At 54.5% G+C, this 15,729-nt stretch overlaps 1 protein-coding gene across 4 annotated transcripts in view; it reads right to left on the reverse strand.

The window, feature by feature from the left end:
* b3galnt2 (beta-1,3-N-acetylgalactosaminyltransferase 2) overlaps positions 1-15,729 on the reverse strand; it is a 58,588-nt gene that overhangs the window by 19,107 nt on the left and 23,752 nt on the right. For all 4 annotated transcript variants that reach the window (XM_073056639.1, XM_073056638.1, XM_073056640.1 and 1 more), the window contains exons 5-7: positions 14,495-14,590; positions 11,747-11,857; positions 10,918-11,008 (exon numbers count right to left, since the gene is read on the reverse strand). In XM_073056639.1, coding sequence (XP_072912740.1) covers positions 10,918-11,008; positions 11,747-11,857; positions 14,495-14,590 — 298 coding nt within the window. The remainder of the gene's footprint in view (positions 1-10,917; positions 11,009-11,746; positions 11,858-14,494; positions 14,591-15,729) is intronic.

Here is a 15,729-nt window from a genome sequence, read left to right on the forward strand (position 1 = left end):
CTGCTAGGGGTATCACCGGGCCCCTCACAGTGTCTACTGGTGTCATCACTGGCCCCCCTCACGGTGTCTGCTAGGGGTATCACAGGGCCCCTCACAGTGTCTGCTAGGGGTATCACTGGCCCCCCCCCTCACGGTGTCTGCTAGGGGTATCACTGGCCCCCCTCACGGTGTCTGCTAGGGGTATCACTGGCCCCCCCTCACAGTGTCTACTGGTGTCATCACTGGCCCCCTCACGGTGTCTGCTAGGGGTATCACTGGCCCCCCTCACGGTGTCTGCTAGGGGTATCACTGGCCCCCCTCACGGTGTCTGCTAGGGGTATCACTGGCCCCCCTCACGGTGTCTGCTAGGGGTATCACTGGCCCCCCTCACGGTGTCTGCTAGGGGTATCACTGGCCCCCCTCACGGTGTCTGCTAGGGGTATCACTGGCCCCCCTCTCAGTGTCTGCTAGGGGTATCACTGGCCCCCCTCAGTGTCTGCTAGGGGTATCACTGGCCCCCCTCACAGTGTCTGCTAGGGGTATCACTGGCCCCCCTCACGTGTCTGCTAGGGGTATCACTGGCCCCCCTCACGGTGTCTGCTAGGGGTATCACCGGGCCCCTCACGGTGTCTACTGGTGTCATCACTGGCCCCCCTCATGGTGTCTGCTAGGGGTATCACTGGCCCCCCTCATGGTGTCTGCTAGGGGTATCACTGGCCCCCCTCACGGTGTCTGCTAGGGGTATCACTGGCCCCCTCACGGTATTCTCACATCAATTGTTTCTGACTGTTTAAAAAGTTATAATGAAACTGAGGGCAGTTTATAAAAAGTTAATGTGACATCATCAGCAAAGTAGTCAGAATTTGCCTCAGTTTCCTAGCTTACAAGACCATTTCAGTGGGCAGTCTGGGTTGGGTCCATTAACAAAGCATTGAAATTGTATACAAATCCAGGCTGGGTACAATTGCAACCTAAACAACACGAGTGAACCCATTCGGTTAGTATAACAATCCTGTCCTGGTCCAACCATGTGACGTCATGGCCAAAAAAGTTCACCAACATTCTACTTCCTCAGAAGGTATATCTCCGTCAACCCTTCATCAATGTGCCATAGAAAGCATTCTGTCGGGTAACTCCTGCTGAGTACTTCCAGCGTTTTGTGTGTGTTATCCTGGCTGAAATCATGAATGAGTGGGTAGGATAAATGAAGAGTAAATTTTCAATGGTGGTTGGATCAATAACCAAGGGACACAGGTGAGCAAAAGTACCAGGCACAAACAGGGATATGCAACGAGTAATCAGGATTTGATGTACACTTCCTTACAGAGGAGATTCAAATGGGAACTTAACAGGGTCCTGTAGGGAGATGGGAAGGAGCATGGCACAACATGACATCAAAGACCAGGTGTAATTCATAGTGCCAACAATCATGACCACAGAATCCGCAAACTGTTTTCCAGCCAGTTAAATATTATGGGCAGTAATTCTACACTGTAAGAGAGAGCTTTCCGAGGATGTTGAGTCACAGGGCTCAGAATTTCCTGCCCACTAACTTTCTGCATCTCCATCTTGGCAGCATTGCCCAGATATTAAAAGGTTGAAGATCTGACATGGTTATCAGGTGCTGGAGTGAGGGGTTGGGGATCTGACATGGTTACCTGGTGCTGGGGTGAGGGGTTGGGGATCTGACATGGTTACCTGGTGCTGGGGTGAGGGGTTGGGGGTCTGACATGGTTATCTGGTGCTGGGGTGAGGGGTTGGGGATCTGACATGGTTATCTGGTGCTGGGGTGAGGGGTTGGGGATCTGACATGGTTATCTGGTGCTGGGGTGAGGGGTTGGGGATCTGACATGGTTATCTGGTGCTGGAGTGAGGGGTTGGGGATCTGACACGGTTACCTGGTGCTGGGGTGAGGGGTTGGGGATCTGGTGCGGTTACCTGGTGCTGGGGTGAGGGGTTGGGGGTCTGACATGGTTACCTGGTGCTGGAGTGAGGGGTTGGGGATCTGACATGGTTATCTGGTGCTGGGGTGAGGGGTTGGGGATCTGACATGGTTATCTGGTGCTGGGGTGAGGGGTTGGGGATCTGACATGGTTATCTGGTGCTGGGGTGAGGGGTTGGGGATCTGACATGGTTATCTGGTGCTGGAGTGAGGGGTTGGGGATCTGACACGGTTACCTGGTGCTGGGGTGAGGGGTTGGGGATCTGACATGGTTACCTGGTGCTGGGGTGAGGGGTTGGGGGTCTGACATGGTTATCTGGTGCTGGGGTGAGGGGTTGGGGATCTGACATGGTTATCTGGTGCTGGGGTGAGGGGTTGGGGATCTGACATGGTTATCTGGTGCTGGGGTGAGGGGTTGGGGATCTGACATGGTTATCTGGTGCTGGAGTGAGGGGTTGGGGATCTGACACGGTTACCTGGTGCTGGGGTGAGGGGTTGGGGATCTGGTGCGGTTACCTGGTGCTGGGGTGAGGGGTTGGGGGTCTGACATGGTTACCTGGTGCTGGAGTGAGGGGTTGGGGATCTGACATGGTTATCTGGTGCTGGGGTGAGGGGTTGGGGATCTGACATGGTTATCTGGTGCTGGGGTGAGGGGTTGGGGATCTGACATGGTTATCTGGTGCTGGGGTGAGGGGTTGGGGATCTGACATGGTTATCTGGTGCTGGAGTGAGGGGTTGGGGATCTGACACGGTTACCTGGTGCTGGGGTGAGGGGTTGGGGATCTGGTGCGGTTACCTGGTGCTGGGGTGAGGGGTTGGGGATCTGACATGGTTACCTGGTGCTGGGGTGAGGGGTTGGGGATCTGACATGGTTACCTGGTGCTGGGGTGAGGGGTTGGGGGTCTGACATGATTACCTGGTGCTCTGGTGAGGGGTTGGGGTTCTGGTGCGGTTACCTGGTGCTGGGGTGAGGGGTTGGGGATCTGACATGGTTACCTGGTGCTGGGGTGAGGGGTTGGGGGTCTGACATGGTTACCTGGTGCTGGGGTGAGGGGTTGGGGATCTGACATGGTTATCTGGTGCTGGAGTGAGGGGTTGGGGATCTGACATGGTTACCTGGTGCTGGGGTGAGGGGTTGGGGATCTGACATGGTTACCTGGTGCTGGGGTGAGGGGTTGGGGATCTGACATGGTTACCTGGTGCTGGAGTGAGGGGTTGGGGATCTGACATGGTTACCTGGTGCTGGGGTGAGGGGTTGTGGATCTGACATGGTTACCTGGTGCTGGGGTGAGGGGTTGGGGATCTGACATGGTTACCTGGTGCTGGGGTGAGGGGTTGGGGATCTGACATGGTTACCTGGTGCTGGGGTGAGGGGTTGTGGATCTGACATGGTTACCTGGTGCTGGGGTGAGGGGTTGGGGATCTGACACGGTTACCTGGTGCTGGGGTGAGGGGTTGGGGATCTGACGCGGTTACCTGGTGCTGGAGTGAGGGGTTGGGGATCTGGTGCGGTTACCTGGTGCTGGGGTGAGGGGTTGGGGATCTGGTGCGGTTAACTGGTGCTGGGGTGAGGGGTTGGGGATCTGACATGGTTACCTGGTGCTGGGGTGAGGGGTTGGGGGTCTGACATGGTTACCTGGTGCTGGGGTGAGGGGTTGGGGATCTGGTGCGGTTACCTGGTGCTGGGGTGAGGGGTTGGGGATCTGGTGCGGTTACCTGGTGCTGGGGTGAGAGGTTGGGGATCTGACGCGGTTACCTGGTGCTGGGGTGAGGATTTGGGGATCTGACATGGTTACCTGGTGCTGGGGTGAGGGTTTGGGGATCTGACATGGTTACCTGGTGCTGGAGTGAGGGGTTGGGGATCTAGTGCGGTTACCTGGTGCTGGGGTGAGGGGTTGGGGATCTGACATGGTTACCTGGTGCTGGGGTGAGGGGTTGGGGATCTGACATGGTTACCTGGTGCTGGGGTGAGGGGTTGGGGATCTGACATGTTTACCTGGTGCTGGTGTGAGGGGTTGGGGATCTGACATGGTTACCTGGTGCTGGGGTGAAAGGTTGTGGATCTGACATGGTTACCTGGTGCTGGAGTGAGGGGTTGGGGATCTGACATGGTTACCTGGTGCTGGGGTGAGGGGTTGGGGATCTGACATGGTTACCTGTTGCTGGGGTGAGGGGTTGGGGATCTGACATGGTTACCTGGTGCTGGAGTGAGGGGTTGGGGATCTGACATGGTTACCTGGTGCTGGGGTGAGGGGTTGGGGATCTGACATGGTTACCTGGTGCTGGAGTGAGGGGTTGGGGATCTGACATGGTTACCTGGTGCTGGGGTGAGGGGTTGTGGATCTGACATGGTTACCTGGTGCTGGGGTGAGGGGTTGGGGATCTGACATGGTTACCTGGTGCTGGGGTGAGGGGTTGGGGATCTGACATGGTTACCTGGTGCTGGGGTGAGGGGTTGGGGATCTGACATGGTTACCTGGTGCTGGGGTGAGGGGTTGGGGATCTGACATGGTTACCTGGTGCTGGGGTGAGGGGTTGGGGATCTGACATGGTTACCTGGTGCTGGAGTGAGGGGTTGGGGATCTGACATGGTTACCTGGTGCTGGGGTGAGGGGTTGGGGATCTGACATGGTTACCTGGAGCTGGGGTGAGGGGGTGGGGATCTGACATGGTTACCTGGTGCTGGGGTGAGGGGTTGGGGATCTGACATGGTTACCTGGTGCTGGAGTGAGGGGTTGGGGATCTGACATGGTTACCTGGTGCTGGAGTGAGGGGTTGGGGGTCTGACATGGTTACCTGGTGCTGGGGTGAGGGGTTGGGGGTCTGACATGGTTACCTGGTGCTGGGGTGAGGGGTTGGGGATCTGACATGGTTACCTGGTGCTGGGGTGAGGGGTTGGGGGTCTGACATGGTTACCTGGTGCTGGGGTGAGGGGTTGGGGATCTGACATGGTTACCTGGTGCTGGGGTGAGGGGTTGGGGATCTGACATGGTTACCTGGTGCTGGGGTGTGGGGTTGGGGATCTGACATGGTTACCTGGTGCTGGAGTGAGGGGTTGGGGATCTGACATGGTTACCTGGTGCTGGGGTGAGGGGTTGGGGATCTGACATGGTTATCTGGTGCTGGAGTGAGGGGTTGGGGGTCTGACATGGTTACCTGGTGCTGGGGTGAGGGGTTGGGGATCTGGTGCGGTTACCTGGTGCTGGTGTGAGGGGTTGGGGATCTGACATGTTTACCTGGTGCTGGGGTGAGGGGTTGGGGATCTGACATGGTTACCTGGTGCTGGGGTGAGGGGTTGGGGATCTGACATGGTTACCTGGTGCTGGGGTGAGGGGTTGGGGGTCTGACATGGTTACCTGGTGCTGGGGTGAGGGGTTGGGGGTCTGACATGGTTACCTGGTGCTGGGGTGAGGGGTTGGGGATCTGACATGGTTATCTGGTGCTGGAGTGAGGGGTTGGGGATCTGACACGGTTACCTGGTGCTGGGGTGAGGGGTTGGGGATCTGACATGGTTACCTGGTGCTGGGGTGAGGGGTTGGGGGTCTGACATGGTTATCTGGTGCTGGGGTGAGGGGTTGGGGATCTGACATGGTTATCTGGTGCTGGGGTGAGGGGTTGGGGATCTGACATGGTTATCTGGTGCTGGGTTGAGGGGTTGGGGATCTGACATGGTTATCTGGTGCTGGAGTGAGGGGTTGGGGATCTGACACGGTTACCTGGTGCTGGGGTGAGGGGTTGGGGATCTGGTGCGGTTACCTGGTGCTGGGGTGAGGGGTTGGGGGTCTGACATGGTTACCTGGTGCTGGAGTGAGGGGTTGGGGATCTGACATGGTTATCTGGTGCTGGGGTGAGGGGTTGGGGATCTGACATGGTTATCTGGTGCTGGGGTGAGGGGTTGGGGATCTGACATGGTTATCTGGTGCTGGGGTGAGGGGTTGGGGATCTGACATGGTTATCTGGTGCTGGAGTGAGGGGTTGGGGATCTGACACGGTTACCTGGTGCTGGGGTGAGGGGTTGGGGATCTGGTGCGGTTACCTGGTGCTGGGGTGAGGGGTTGGGGATCTGACATGGTTACCTGGTGCTGGGGTGAGGGGTTGGGGATCTGACATGGTTACCTGGTGCTGGGGTGAGGGGTTGGGGGTCTGACATGATTACCTGGTGCTCTGGTGAGGGGTTGGGGTTCTGGTGCGGTTACCTGGTGCTGGGGTGAGGGGCTGGGGATCTGACATGGTTACCTGGTGCTGGGGTGAGGGGTTGGGGGTCTGACATGGTTACCTGGTGCTGGGGTGAGGGGTTGGGGATCTGACATGGTTATCTGGTGCTGGAGTGAGGGGTTGGGGATCTGACATGGTTACCTGGTGCTGGGGTGAGGGGTTGGGGATCTGACATGGTTACCTGGTGCTGGAGTGAGGGGTTGGGGATCTGACATGGTTACCTGGTGCTGGGGTGAGGGGTTGTGGATCTGACATGGTTACCTGGTGCTGGGGTGAGGGGTTGGGGATCTGACATGGTTACCTGGTGCTGGGGTGAGGGGTTGGGGATCTGACATGGTTACCTGGTGCTGGGGTGAGGGGTTGTGGATCTGACATGGTTACCTGGTGCTGGGGTGAGGGGTTGGGGATCTGACACGGTTACCTGGTGCTGGGGTGAGGGGTTGGGGATCTGACGCGGTTACCTGGTGCTGGAGTGAGGGGTTGGGGATCTGGTGCGGTTACCTGGTGCTGGGGTGAGGGGTTGGGGATCTGGTGCGGTTAACTGGTGCTGGGGTGAGGGGTTGGGGATCTGACGCGGTTAACTGGTGCTGGGGTGAGGGGTTGGGGATCTGACGCGGTTACCTGGTGCTGGGGTGAGGGGTTGGGGATCTGACGCGGTTACCTGGTGCTGGGGTGAGGGGTTGGGGATCTGGTGCGGTTAACTGGTGCTGGGGTGAGGGGTTGGGGATCTGACATGGTTACCTGGTGCTGGGGTGAGGGGTTGGGGGTCTGACATGGTTACCTGGTGCTGGGGTGAGGGGTTGGGGATCTGGTGCGGTTACCTGGTGCTGGGGTGAGGGGTTGGGGATCTGGTGCGGTTACCTGGTGCTGGGGTGAGAGGTTGGGGATCTGACGCGGTTACCTGGTGCTGGGGTGAGGATTTGGGGATCTGACATGGTTACCTGGTGCTGGGGTGAGGGTTTGGGGATCTGACATGGTTACCTGGTGCTGGAGTGAGGGGTTGGGGATCTAGTGCGGTTACCTGGTGCTGGGGTGAGGGGTTGGGGATCTGACATGGTTACCTGGTGCTGGGGTGAGGGGTTGGGGATCTGACATGGTTACCTGGTGCTGGGGTGAGGGGTTGGGGATCTGACATGTTTACCTGGTGCTGGTGTGAGGGGTTGGGGATCTGACATGGTTACCTGGTGCTGGGGTGAAAGGTTGTGGATCTGACATGGTTACCTGGTGCTGGAGTGAGGGGTTGGGGATCTGACATGGTTACCTGGTGCTGGGGTGAGGGGTTGGGGATCTGACATGGTTACCTGTTGCTGGGGTGAGGGGTTGGGGATCTGACATGGTTACCTGGTGCTGGAGTGAGGGGTTGGGGATCTGACATGGTTACCTGGTGCTGGGGTGAGGGGTTGGGGATCTGACATGGTTACCTGGTGCTGGAGTGAGGGGTTGTGGATCTGACATGGTTACCTGGTGCTGGGGTGAGGGGTTGTGGATCTGACATGGTTACCTGGTGCTGGGGTGAGGGGTTGGGGATCTGACATGGTTACCTGGTGCTGGGGTGAGGGGTTGGGGATCTGACATGGTTACCTGGTGCTGGGGTGAGGGGTTGGGGATCTGACATGGTTACCTGGTGCTGGGGTGAGGGGTTGGGGATCTGACATGGTTACCTGGTGCTGGTGTGAGGGGTTGGGGATCTGACATGGTTACCTGGTGCTGGAGTGAGGGGTTGGGGATCTGACATGGTTACCTGGTGCTGGGGTGAGGGGTTGGGGATCTGACATGGTTACCTGGTGCTGGGGTGAGGGGTTGGGGATCTGACATGGTTACCTGGTGCTGGGGTGAGGGGTTGGGGATCTGACATGGTTACCTGGTGCTGGAGTGAGGGGTTGGGGATCTGACATGGTTACCTGGTGCTGGAGTGAGGGGTTGGGGGTCTGACATGGTTACCTGGTGCTGGGGTGAGGGGTTGGGGGTCTGACATGGTTACCTGGTGCTGGGGTGAGGGGTTGGGGATCTGACATGGTTACCTGGTGCTGGGGTGAGGGGTTGGGGGTCTGACATGGTTACCTGGTGCTGGGGTGAGGGGTTGGGGATCTGACATGGTTACCTGGTGCTGGGGTGAGGGGTTGGGGATCTGACATGGTTACCTGGTGCTGGGGTGAGGGGTTGGGGATCTGACATGGTCACCTGGTGCTGGAGTGAGGGGTTGGGGATCTGACATGGTTACCTGGTGCTGGGGTGAGGGGTTGGGGATCTGACATGGTTATCTGGTGCTGGAGTGAGGGGTTGGGGGTCTGACATGGTTACCTGGTGCTGGGGTGAGGGGTTGGGGATCTGGTGCGGTTACCTGGTGCTGGTGTGAGGGGTTGGGGATCTGACATGTTTACCTGGTGCTGGGGTGAGGGGTTGGGGATCTGACATGGTTACCTGGTGCTGGGGTGAGGGGTTGGGGATCTGACATGGTTACCTGGTGCTGGGGTGAGGGGTTGGGGGTCTGACATGGTTACCTGGTGCTGGGGTGAGGGGTTGGGGGTCTGACATGGTTACCTGGTGCTGGGGTGAGGGGTTGGGGATCTGACATGGTTACCTGGTGCTGGGGTGAGGGGTTGGGGATCTGACATGGTTATCTGGTGCTGGAGTGAGGGGTTGGGGGTCTGACATGGTTACCTGGTGCTGGGGTGAGGGGTTGGGGATCTGACATGGTTACCTGGTGCTGGGGTGAGGGGTTGGGGATCTGGTGCAGTTACCTGGTGCTGGGGTGAGGGGTTGGGGATCTGACATGGTTACCTGGTGCTGGGGTGAGGGGTTGGGGGTCTGACATGGTTACCTGGTGCTGGGGTGAGGGGTTGGGGATCTGACATGGTTACCTGGTGCTGGGGTGAGGGGTTGGGGATCTGACATGGTTATCTGGTGCTGGAGTGAGGGGTTGGGGGTCTGACATGGTTACCTGGTGCTGGGGTGAGGGGTTGGGGATCTGACACGGTTACCTGGTGCTGGGGTGAGGGGTTGGGGATCTGGTGCAGTTACCTGGTGCTGGGGTGAGGGGTTGGGGATCTGACATGGTTACCTGGTGCTGGGGTGAGGGTTTGGGGATCTAGTGCGGTTACCTGGTGCTGGGGTGAGGGGTTGGGGATCTGACATGGTTACCTGGTGCTGGGGTGAGGGGTTGGGGATCTGACATGGTTACCTGGTGCTGGGGTGAGGGGTTGGGGATCTGACATGTTTACCTGGTGCTGGTGTGAGGGGTTGGGGATCTGACATGGTTACCTGGTGCTGGGGTGAAAGGTTGTGGATCTGACATGGTTACCTGGTGCTGGAGTGAGGGGTTGGGGATCTGACATGGTTACCTGGTGCTGGGGTGAGGGGTTGGGGATCTGACATGGTTACCTGGTGCTGGGGTGAGGGGTTGGGGATCTGACATGGTTACCTGGTGCTGGAGTGAGGGGTTGGGGATCTGACATGGTTACCTGGTGCTGGGGTGAGGGGTTGGGGATCTGACATGGTTACCTGGTGCTGGGGTGAGGGGTTGGGGATCTGACATGGTTACCTGGTGCTGGGGTGAGGGGTTGTGGATCTGACATGGTTACCTGGTGCTGGGGTGAGGGGTTGGGGATCTGACATGGTTATCTGGTGCTGGAGTGAGGGGTTGGGGGTCTGACATGGTTACCTGGTGCTGGGGTGAGGGGTTGGGGGTCTGACATGGTTACCTGGTGCTGGGGTGAGGGGTTGGGGATCTGACATGGTTATCTGGTGCTGGAGTGAGGGGTTGGGGGTCTGACATGGTTACCTGGTGCTGGGGTGAGGGGTTGGGGATCTGACACGGTTACCTGGTGCTGGGGTGAGGGGTTGGGGATCTGGTGCAGTTACCTGGTGCTGGGGTGAGGGGTTGGGGATCTGACATGGTTACCTGGTGCTGGGGTGAGGGGTTGGGGATCTGACATGGTTACCTGGTGCTGGGGTGAGGGGTTGGGGATCTGACATGGTTACCTGGTGCTGGGGTTAGGGGTTTGGGATCTGACATGGTTACCTGGTGCTGGGGTGAGGGGTTGGGGATCTGACATGGTTACCTGGTGCTGGTGTGAGGGGTTGGGGATCTGACATTGTTACCTGGTGCTGGGGTGAGGGGTTGGGGATCTGACATGGTTACCTGGTGCTGGGGTGAGGGGTTGGGGATCTGACATGGTTACCTGGTGCTGGAGTGAGGGGTTGGGGATCTGACATGGTTACCTGGTGCTGGGGTGAGGGGTTGGGGATCTGACATGGTTACCTGGTGCTGGGGTGAGGGGTTGGGGATCTGACATGGTTACCTGGTGCTGGAGTGAGGGGTTGGGGATCTGACATGGTTACCTGGTGCTGGGGTGAGGGGTTGGGGATCTGACATGGTTACCTGGTGCTGGAGTGAGGGGTTGGGGGTCTGACATGGTTACCTGGTGCTGGGGTGAGGGGTTGGGGATCTGACATGGTTACCTGGTGCTGGAGTGAGGGGTTGGGGGTCTGACATGGTTACCTGGTGCTGGGGTGAGGGGTTGGGGATCTGACATGGTTATCTGGTGCTGGAGTGAGGGGTTGGGGATCTAGTGCGGTTACCTGGTGCTGGGGTGAGGGGTTGGGGATCTGACATGGTTACCTGGTGCTGGGGTGAGGGGTTGGGGATCTGACATGGTTACCTGGTGCTGGGGTGAGGGGTTGGGGATCTGACATGGTTACCTGGTGCTGGAGTGAGGGGTTGGGGATCTGACATGGTTATCTGTTGGTGGGCGATCCAGTCTGCTCACTAAATGACATACCATGGATGGTGTAGGTGAAGCCTCCAGCCACAGCTGCCACATCCTGACCAAATCCGTCCTGGATTACTTCCTTCTCAGCCTGCAGCTGTGCCTGATGCAAACACAAAATCATTTAATGGGGCAAGTAGGATGGCAAGGAGAAACTAGAGCCAAACATGCTCACTCACACACAGATCAGTCACTGCGAAATGTTCGTATCCAGTTACACATACTTAACTAAAGGGCCCCTCCCACAGTGTGACCTCCCTCAGGGCTGCTCCTCCCACAAAGTGATGGTCCCTCACTGTTGCCCCTCCCACAGCAAGAAGCTCCCTCAGTGCTACACCTACCACAGCTCACACTCTCTGAGTACTGTCCCTCCCATAGTGAACACAAAGTATACTGCAAATTCTGGGGTCAAAGCAACATGTACAACAAGCTGGAGGAACTGAGCAGATCGGACAGCATCCGTGGAAACGAGCAGTCAATGTTTCAGGCTGAGACCCAAAACGTTGACTGCTCGTTTGCACGGATGCTGCCCGACTGCTGAGTCCCTCCCAGAGTGAGATATTCCGTAAGTACTGCCCCTCCCAGAGTGAGACATTCCCTCTGTACTGCCCCTCCCACAGAGAGATGTTCTCTCAGTACTGCCCCTCTCTCAGTGTGGTGCTCCCCTGGGGCGACAGCTCAGATACTCTGCCATAGTGCTGATGGACACTGAGACTTCCTTCATGTTCAGCCCAGAGATGATGTCCCTTTGCTCAGTGCCTGTTCTGAGCTGACTGGGTGAGGCGGTCCTCCTGTTTGAATTCTGATTGGTCAAATTACCATGACGTGGGGTTCAACGTACTGCAGAAAACCTGAGGACGCCCCCTCCACTGTCGAGCAGGACATCAGTGAGGTTCATGGTGACGAGATACTCCGAGTCCTGGGTCTCCCAAGCAATAGTGCCTTCGAAGCCCTGGCAGAGAGAGGTGAATGCAAAGAGTGTCAGTGAGAGAGCAGGCATTGACACAGCCACAAGGGACCAGACTAGACTCCTTCCACCACCGCATATGGAGGGGCTGAGTTGGGTGAGGAAGACCCTGAACAATCACAGGGTGTATCACCTCAGGGTCCGTGTGAGTGGTAATGGTGCCTGGCTTAACAAGCCCATGCTGCCCAATTACACCCATATGACCAATGAACCTACTAACCTGTGTGCCTTTGTAATATGGGAGGAAACCAGAGCACCCAGAGGAAATGCACACAGTTATGAACAGAACTAACAATCTCTTTACAGTGGGTTGCTGGTGCTGTAACAGTATTACTCAAACTGCTATGCTATCATACCGTGCAATGTCTGTGTTAGAATGTTTGCTATGGAACAAGGAACAGTACAGCATGTGAACAGGCCCTTCGGCCCATAATATTGTGCTGAACCAATTAAATTAGTAATCAGAAGGCTATCTTAACTAATCCCATCTGCCTGCACAATGCCCTTGTCCTTCCATCTCCCTCACATTCATCTGCCTATCTAAATGCCCTAAATCTGCCTTTACCACCACCCCAGGGAAGGCAGGGCATTCCAGGCACCCACTGTTCTTTGTAAACAAAAACTTACCCTTCACGTCCCTTTTGAAATGCACCCCCCCCCCCCCCCACCCTCAGGTATTAGACATTTCAGCCCTGGGGAAAAAAGATACTGTCCACTCTATGTATGCCTCTCATAAACTTATAAATCCCAATCAGATCTCCCCTCAGCCTCTGCTACTCCAGAGAAACAACCCAAGTTTATCCACCCTTTTGTTATAAGCACATACACTCTACTTAAGGCAACGTCCTGGTAAATCACTTCCGCACCCTCCCAAGGCCTCGACGTCCTTCCAGAACTGTATGCAATACGCCAGATGTGACCTAACTATAGTTTTATAAAGCTGCAACATAACTTCCTGACTTTTGAACTCAATGCCTCGACTAATAAAGGCAAGCGTGACATGTGCCTTTTTAACCACCCTATCAACCTGTGAAGACACTTTCAGGGAGCTCTGAACTTGGACCCTGTGATTCCTCTGCTCGTCTTTCTCTTTATCTTTGACCCACCAAGGTGCAACATTTCACATTTGGCCAGGCTAAATCCTATCCGCCATTTCTCTGCCCATGTCTGCAACTGATCTATATCTTGCTGTATTCTTTGCCAGTCTTCTACACTCTCCACAACTCCACCAATCTTCGTATCATGTGCAAACTTACTAACCCATCCATCTACACGTTCATCCAGGTCATTTATAAACATCACAAGCAGCAGAGATCCCAGTACAGATCCCTGTGGAACACAACTAATTATAAACCTCCAGCTACAATAACTCCCTTCAACCACTCCTCCTTGTCTTCAATTGGCAAGCCAGTTCTGAATCTAAATGGTCAATTCACCAAGCATCTGTGTTTGTGATTATTTTAAGTTTACACTACGGAATGGATTGACCATAAATGGAAAGGTCCTTTTTCGTCTCAGTTTCTTCCTTTGTACACTCAGTGGTCACTTAATTAAGCACCTCCCGAGTGTATGTTCGTGGTCTTCTACCCATCCACTTCGAGATGCTCTTTCTGCATGTTTATTTGAATTATTGTTGCCTTCCTGTCAGCTTGAACCAATGTAGCCATCTTCTTCTCTCATTAACAAAACATTTTCATCCACAGAACTGCTGCTCACTGGATATTTTGATTTTGTTTATCACACCATTCCTTGTAAGCTCTAGAGACCATTGTGCGCGAAAATCCCAGGAGACGAGCAGTTTCTGAGATACTCACACCATCCCATCTGTCACCAACAGGTCAAAGACATTCTGATGTTTGGTCTGAACAACAACTGAACCTCTTGGCTATGCCTGCATGCTTTGTGTTGCTGCCACATGATTGGCTGATTATAAATTTGTATTAATGAGCAGGTGCACAGGTGTACCTAATAAACTGGCCACTGAGTATATATCTCTATTTTTGAAATTAAAAAATTTACGAGGGATCCAGCAGATGGGCAGTTCCACCACTCCCATGGCTGACAGCAAATGACAACAAAACAGATCCTTTCCTAGTATCAGGACCAGTGCTGCAGAAATGCAGCCTACAGTCCAGTGAAAGACCAAGCATGGATCTTTCTGCAAGAGGAATCCTCATCTTGCACAAGTGCAGCTGCAGATGAGCGCAATCTAGCTTGTCTTCTGCCGAGCAAACACTGGAAGACAAGCTGGATTACGTTCATCTGCAACTGCACTTGCGTGAGTTGAGGAACTGCTGTGTGCTTGTTCTAGCAGAAACGTGGCTCCAGGACAACATACATACACCATTAATCTAAAGGCCTTGACACTCGGGGACATTATTATTTTTTACGTTATTTTTATTGGAACTGCATGTTTTTCTGCTACTGAAGTTTTATGTGCTGTGTGTGACTGTTGACTGTGTGCCCCAGAGAAACGCTGTTTCGTTTGGCTATATTCATGGGTATGGCTGAAAGACAATTAAACTTGAACTTTGAACTATGGAATTTTACAAACCTTGCTCAGTATTGGTTCTACACAAATGGAAAAAAGAAAGAAAAGCAGCCCAAAACCTTTGCTCGTACCTTCGGTAAGAGAAACCTCTCCACAGGTTTATACCACATCTGGTTGAATTGTACTCCAGAGCTGAGTGGACTGAAGCGGGCACTGACAATCACCTCCTGAGTAAACAGACACATGGTAATAAAAATTAAAATCAGCTTTGTCACATGTACATCAAAACGTACAGTGAAATGCGCTGTTTGTGTCAACAGCCAACACAGTCGGAGGAAACGCTGGGAGCAGCCGAGTGTTGCCACACTTCCAGTGCCAACATAGTGTGCCCACAACTTAATAACCCTAACTGTACATCTTTGGAATGTGGAAGGAAATTGGGGCACCCAGAGGAAACCCACACGGTCATGAGAACATACAAAATCCTTATAGACAGCAGTGAGAATTGAACCCCGATAACCATATAACAATTACAGCACGGAAACAGGACATCTCGGCCCTTCTAGTCCGTGTCAAACGCTTACTCTCACCTAGTCCCACCGACCTGCACTCAGCCCATAACCCTCCATTCCTTTCTTGTCCATATACCTATCCAATTTCTTTTTAAATGATAATATCGAAGCTGCCTCTACCACTTCTACTAGAAGCTCGTTCCACACAGCTACCACTCTCTGAGTAAAGAAGTTCCCCCTCGTGTTACCCCTAAACATTTGCCCCCTAACTCTCAACTCATGTCCTCTTGTTTGAATCTCCCCTACTCTCAATGGAACTCTATCTATCCCCCTCATAATTTTAAAGACTTCTATCAAGTCCCCCCTCAACTTTCTATGCTCCAAAGAATAAAAACCTAACTTATTCAACCTTTCTCTGTAACTTAGGTGCTGAAACCCAGATAACATTCTAGTAAATCTTCTCTGTACTCTCTCTATTTTGTTGACATCTTTCCTATAATTTGGTGACCAGAACTGTATACAATACTCCAAATTCGATCTTACCAATGCCTTTTTACAATTTTAACATTACATCCCAATTCCTATACTCAATGCTCTGATTAATAAAGGCCAGCATACCAAAAGCTTTCTTTACCACCCTATCCACATGAGATTCCACCTTCAGGGAACTATGCACCATTATTCCTAGATCTCGCTATTCTATTGCATTCTTCAATACGCTACCATTTACCATGTATGGCTTATTTTGATTAGTCTTACCAAAATGTAGCACCTCACACTTATCAGCATTAAACTCCATCTGCCATCTTTCAGCCCACTCTTCTAACTGGCCTAAATCTCTCTGCAAGCTTTGA

Source organism: Hemitrygon akajei, chromosome 9 (genome assembly GCF_048418815.1).
Source record: "Hemitrygon akajei chromosome 9, sHemAka1.3, whole genome shotgun sequence".
NCBI lineage: Eukaryota > Metazoa > Chordata > Chondrichthyes > Myliobatiformes > Dasyatidae > Hemitrygon > Hemitrygon akajei.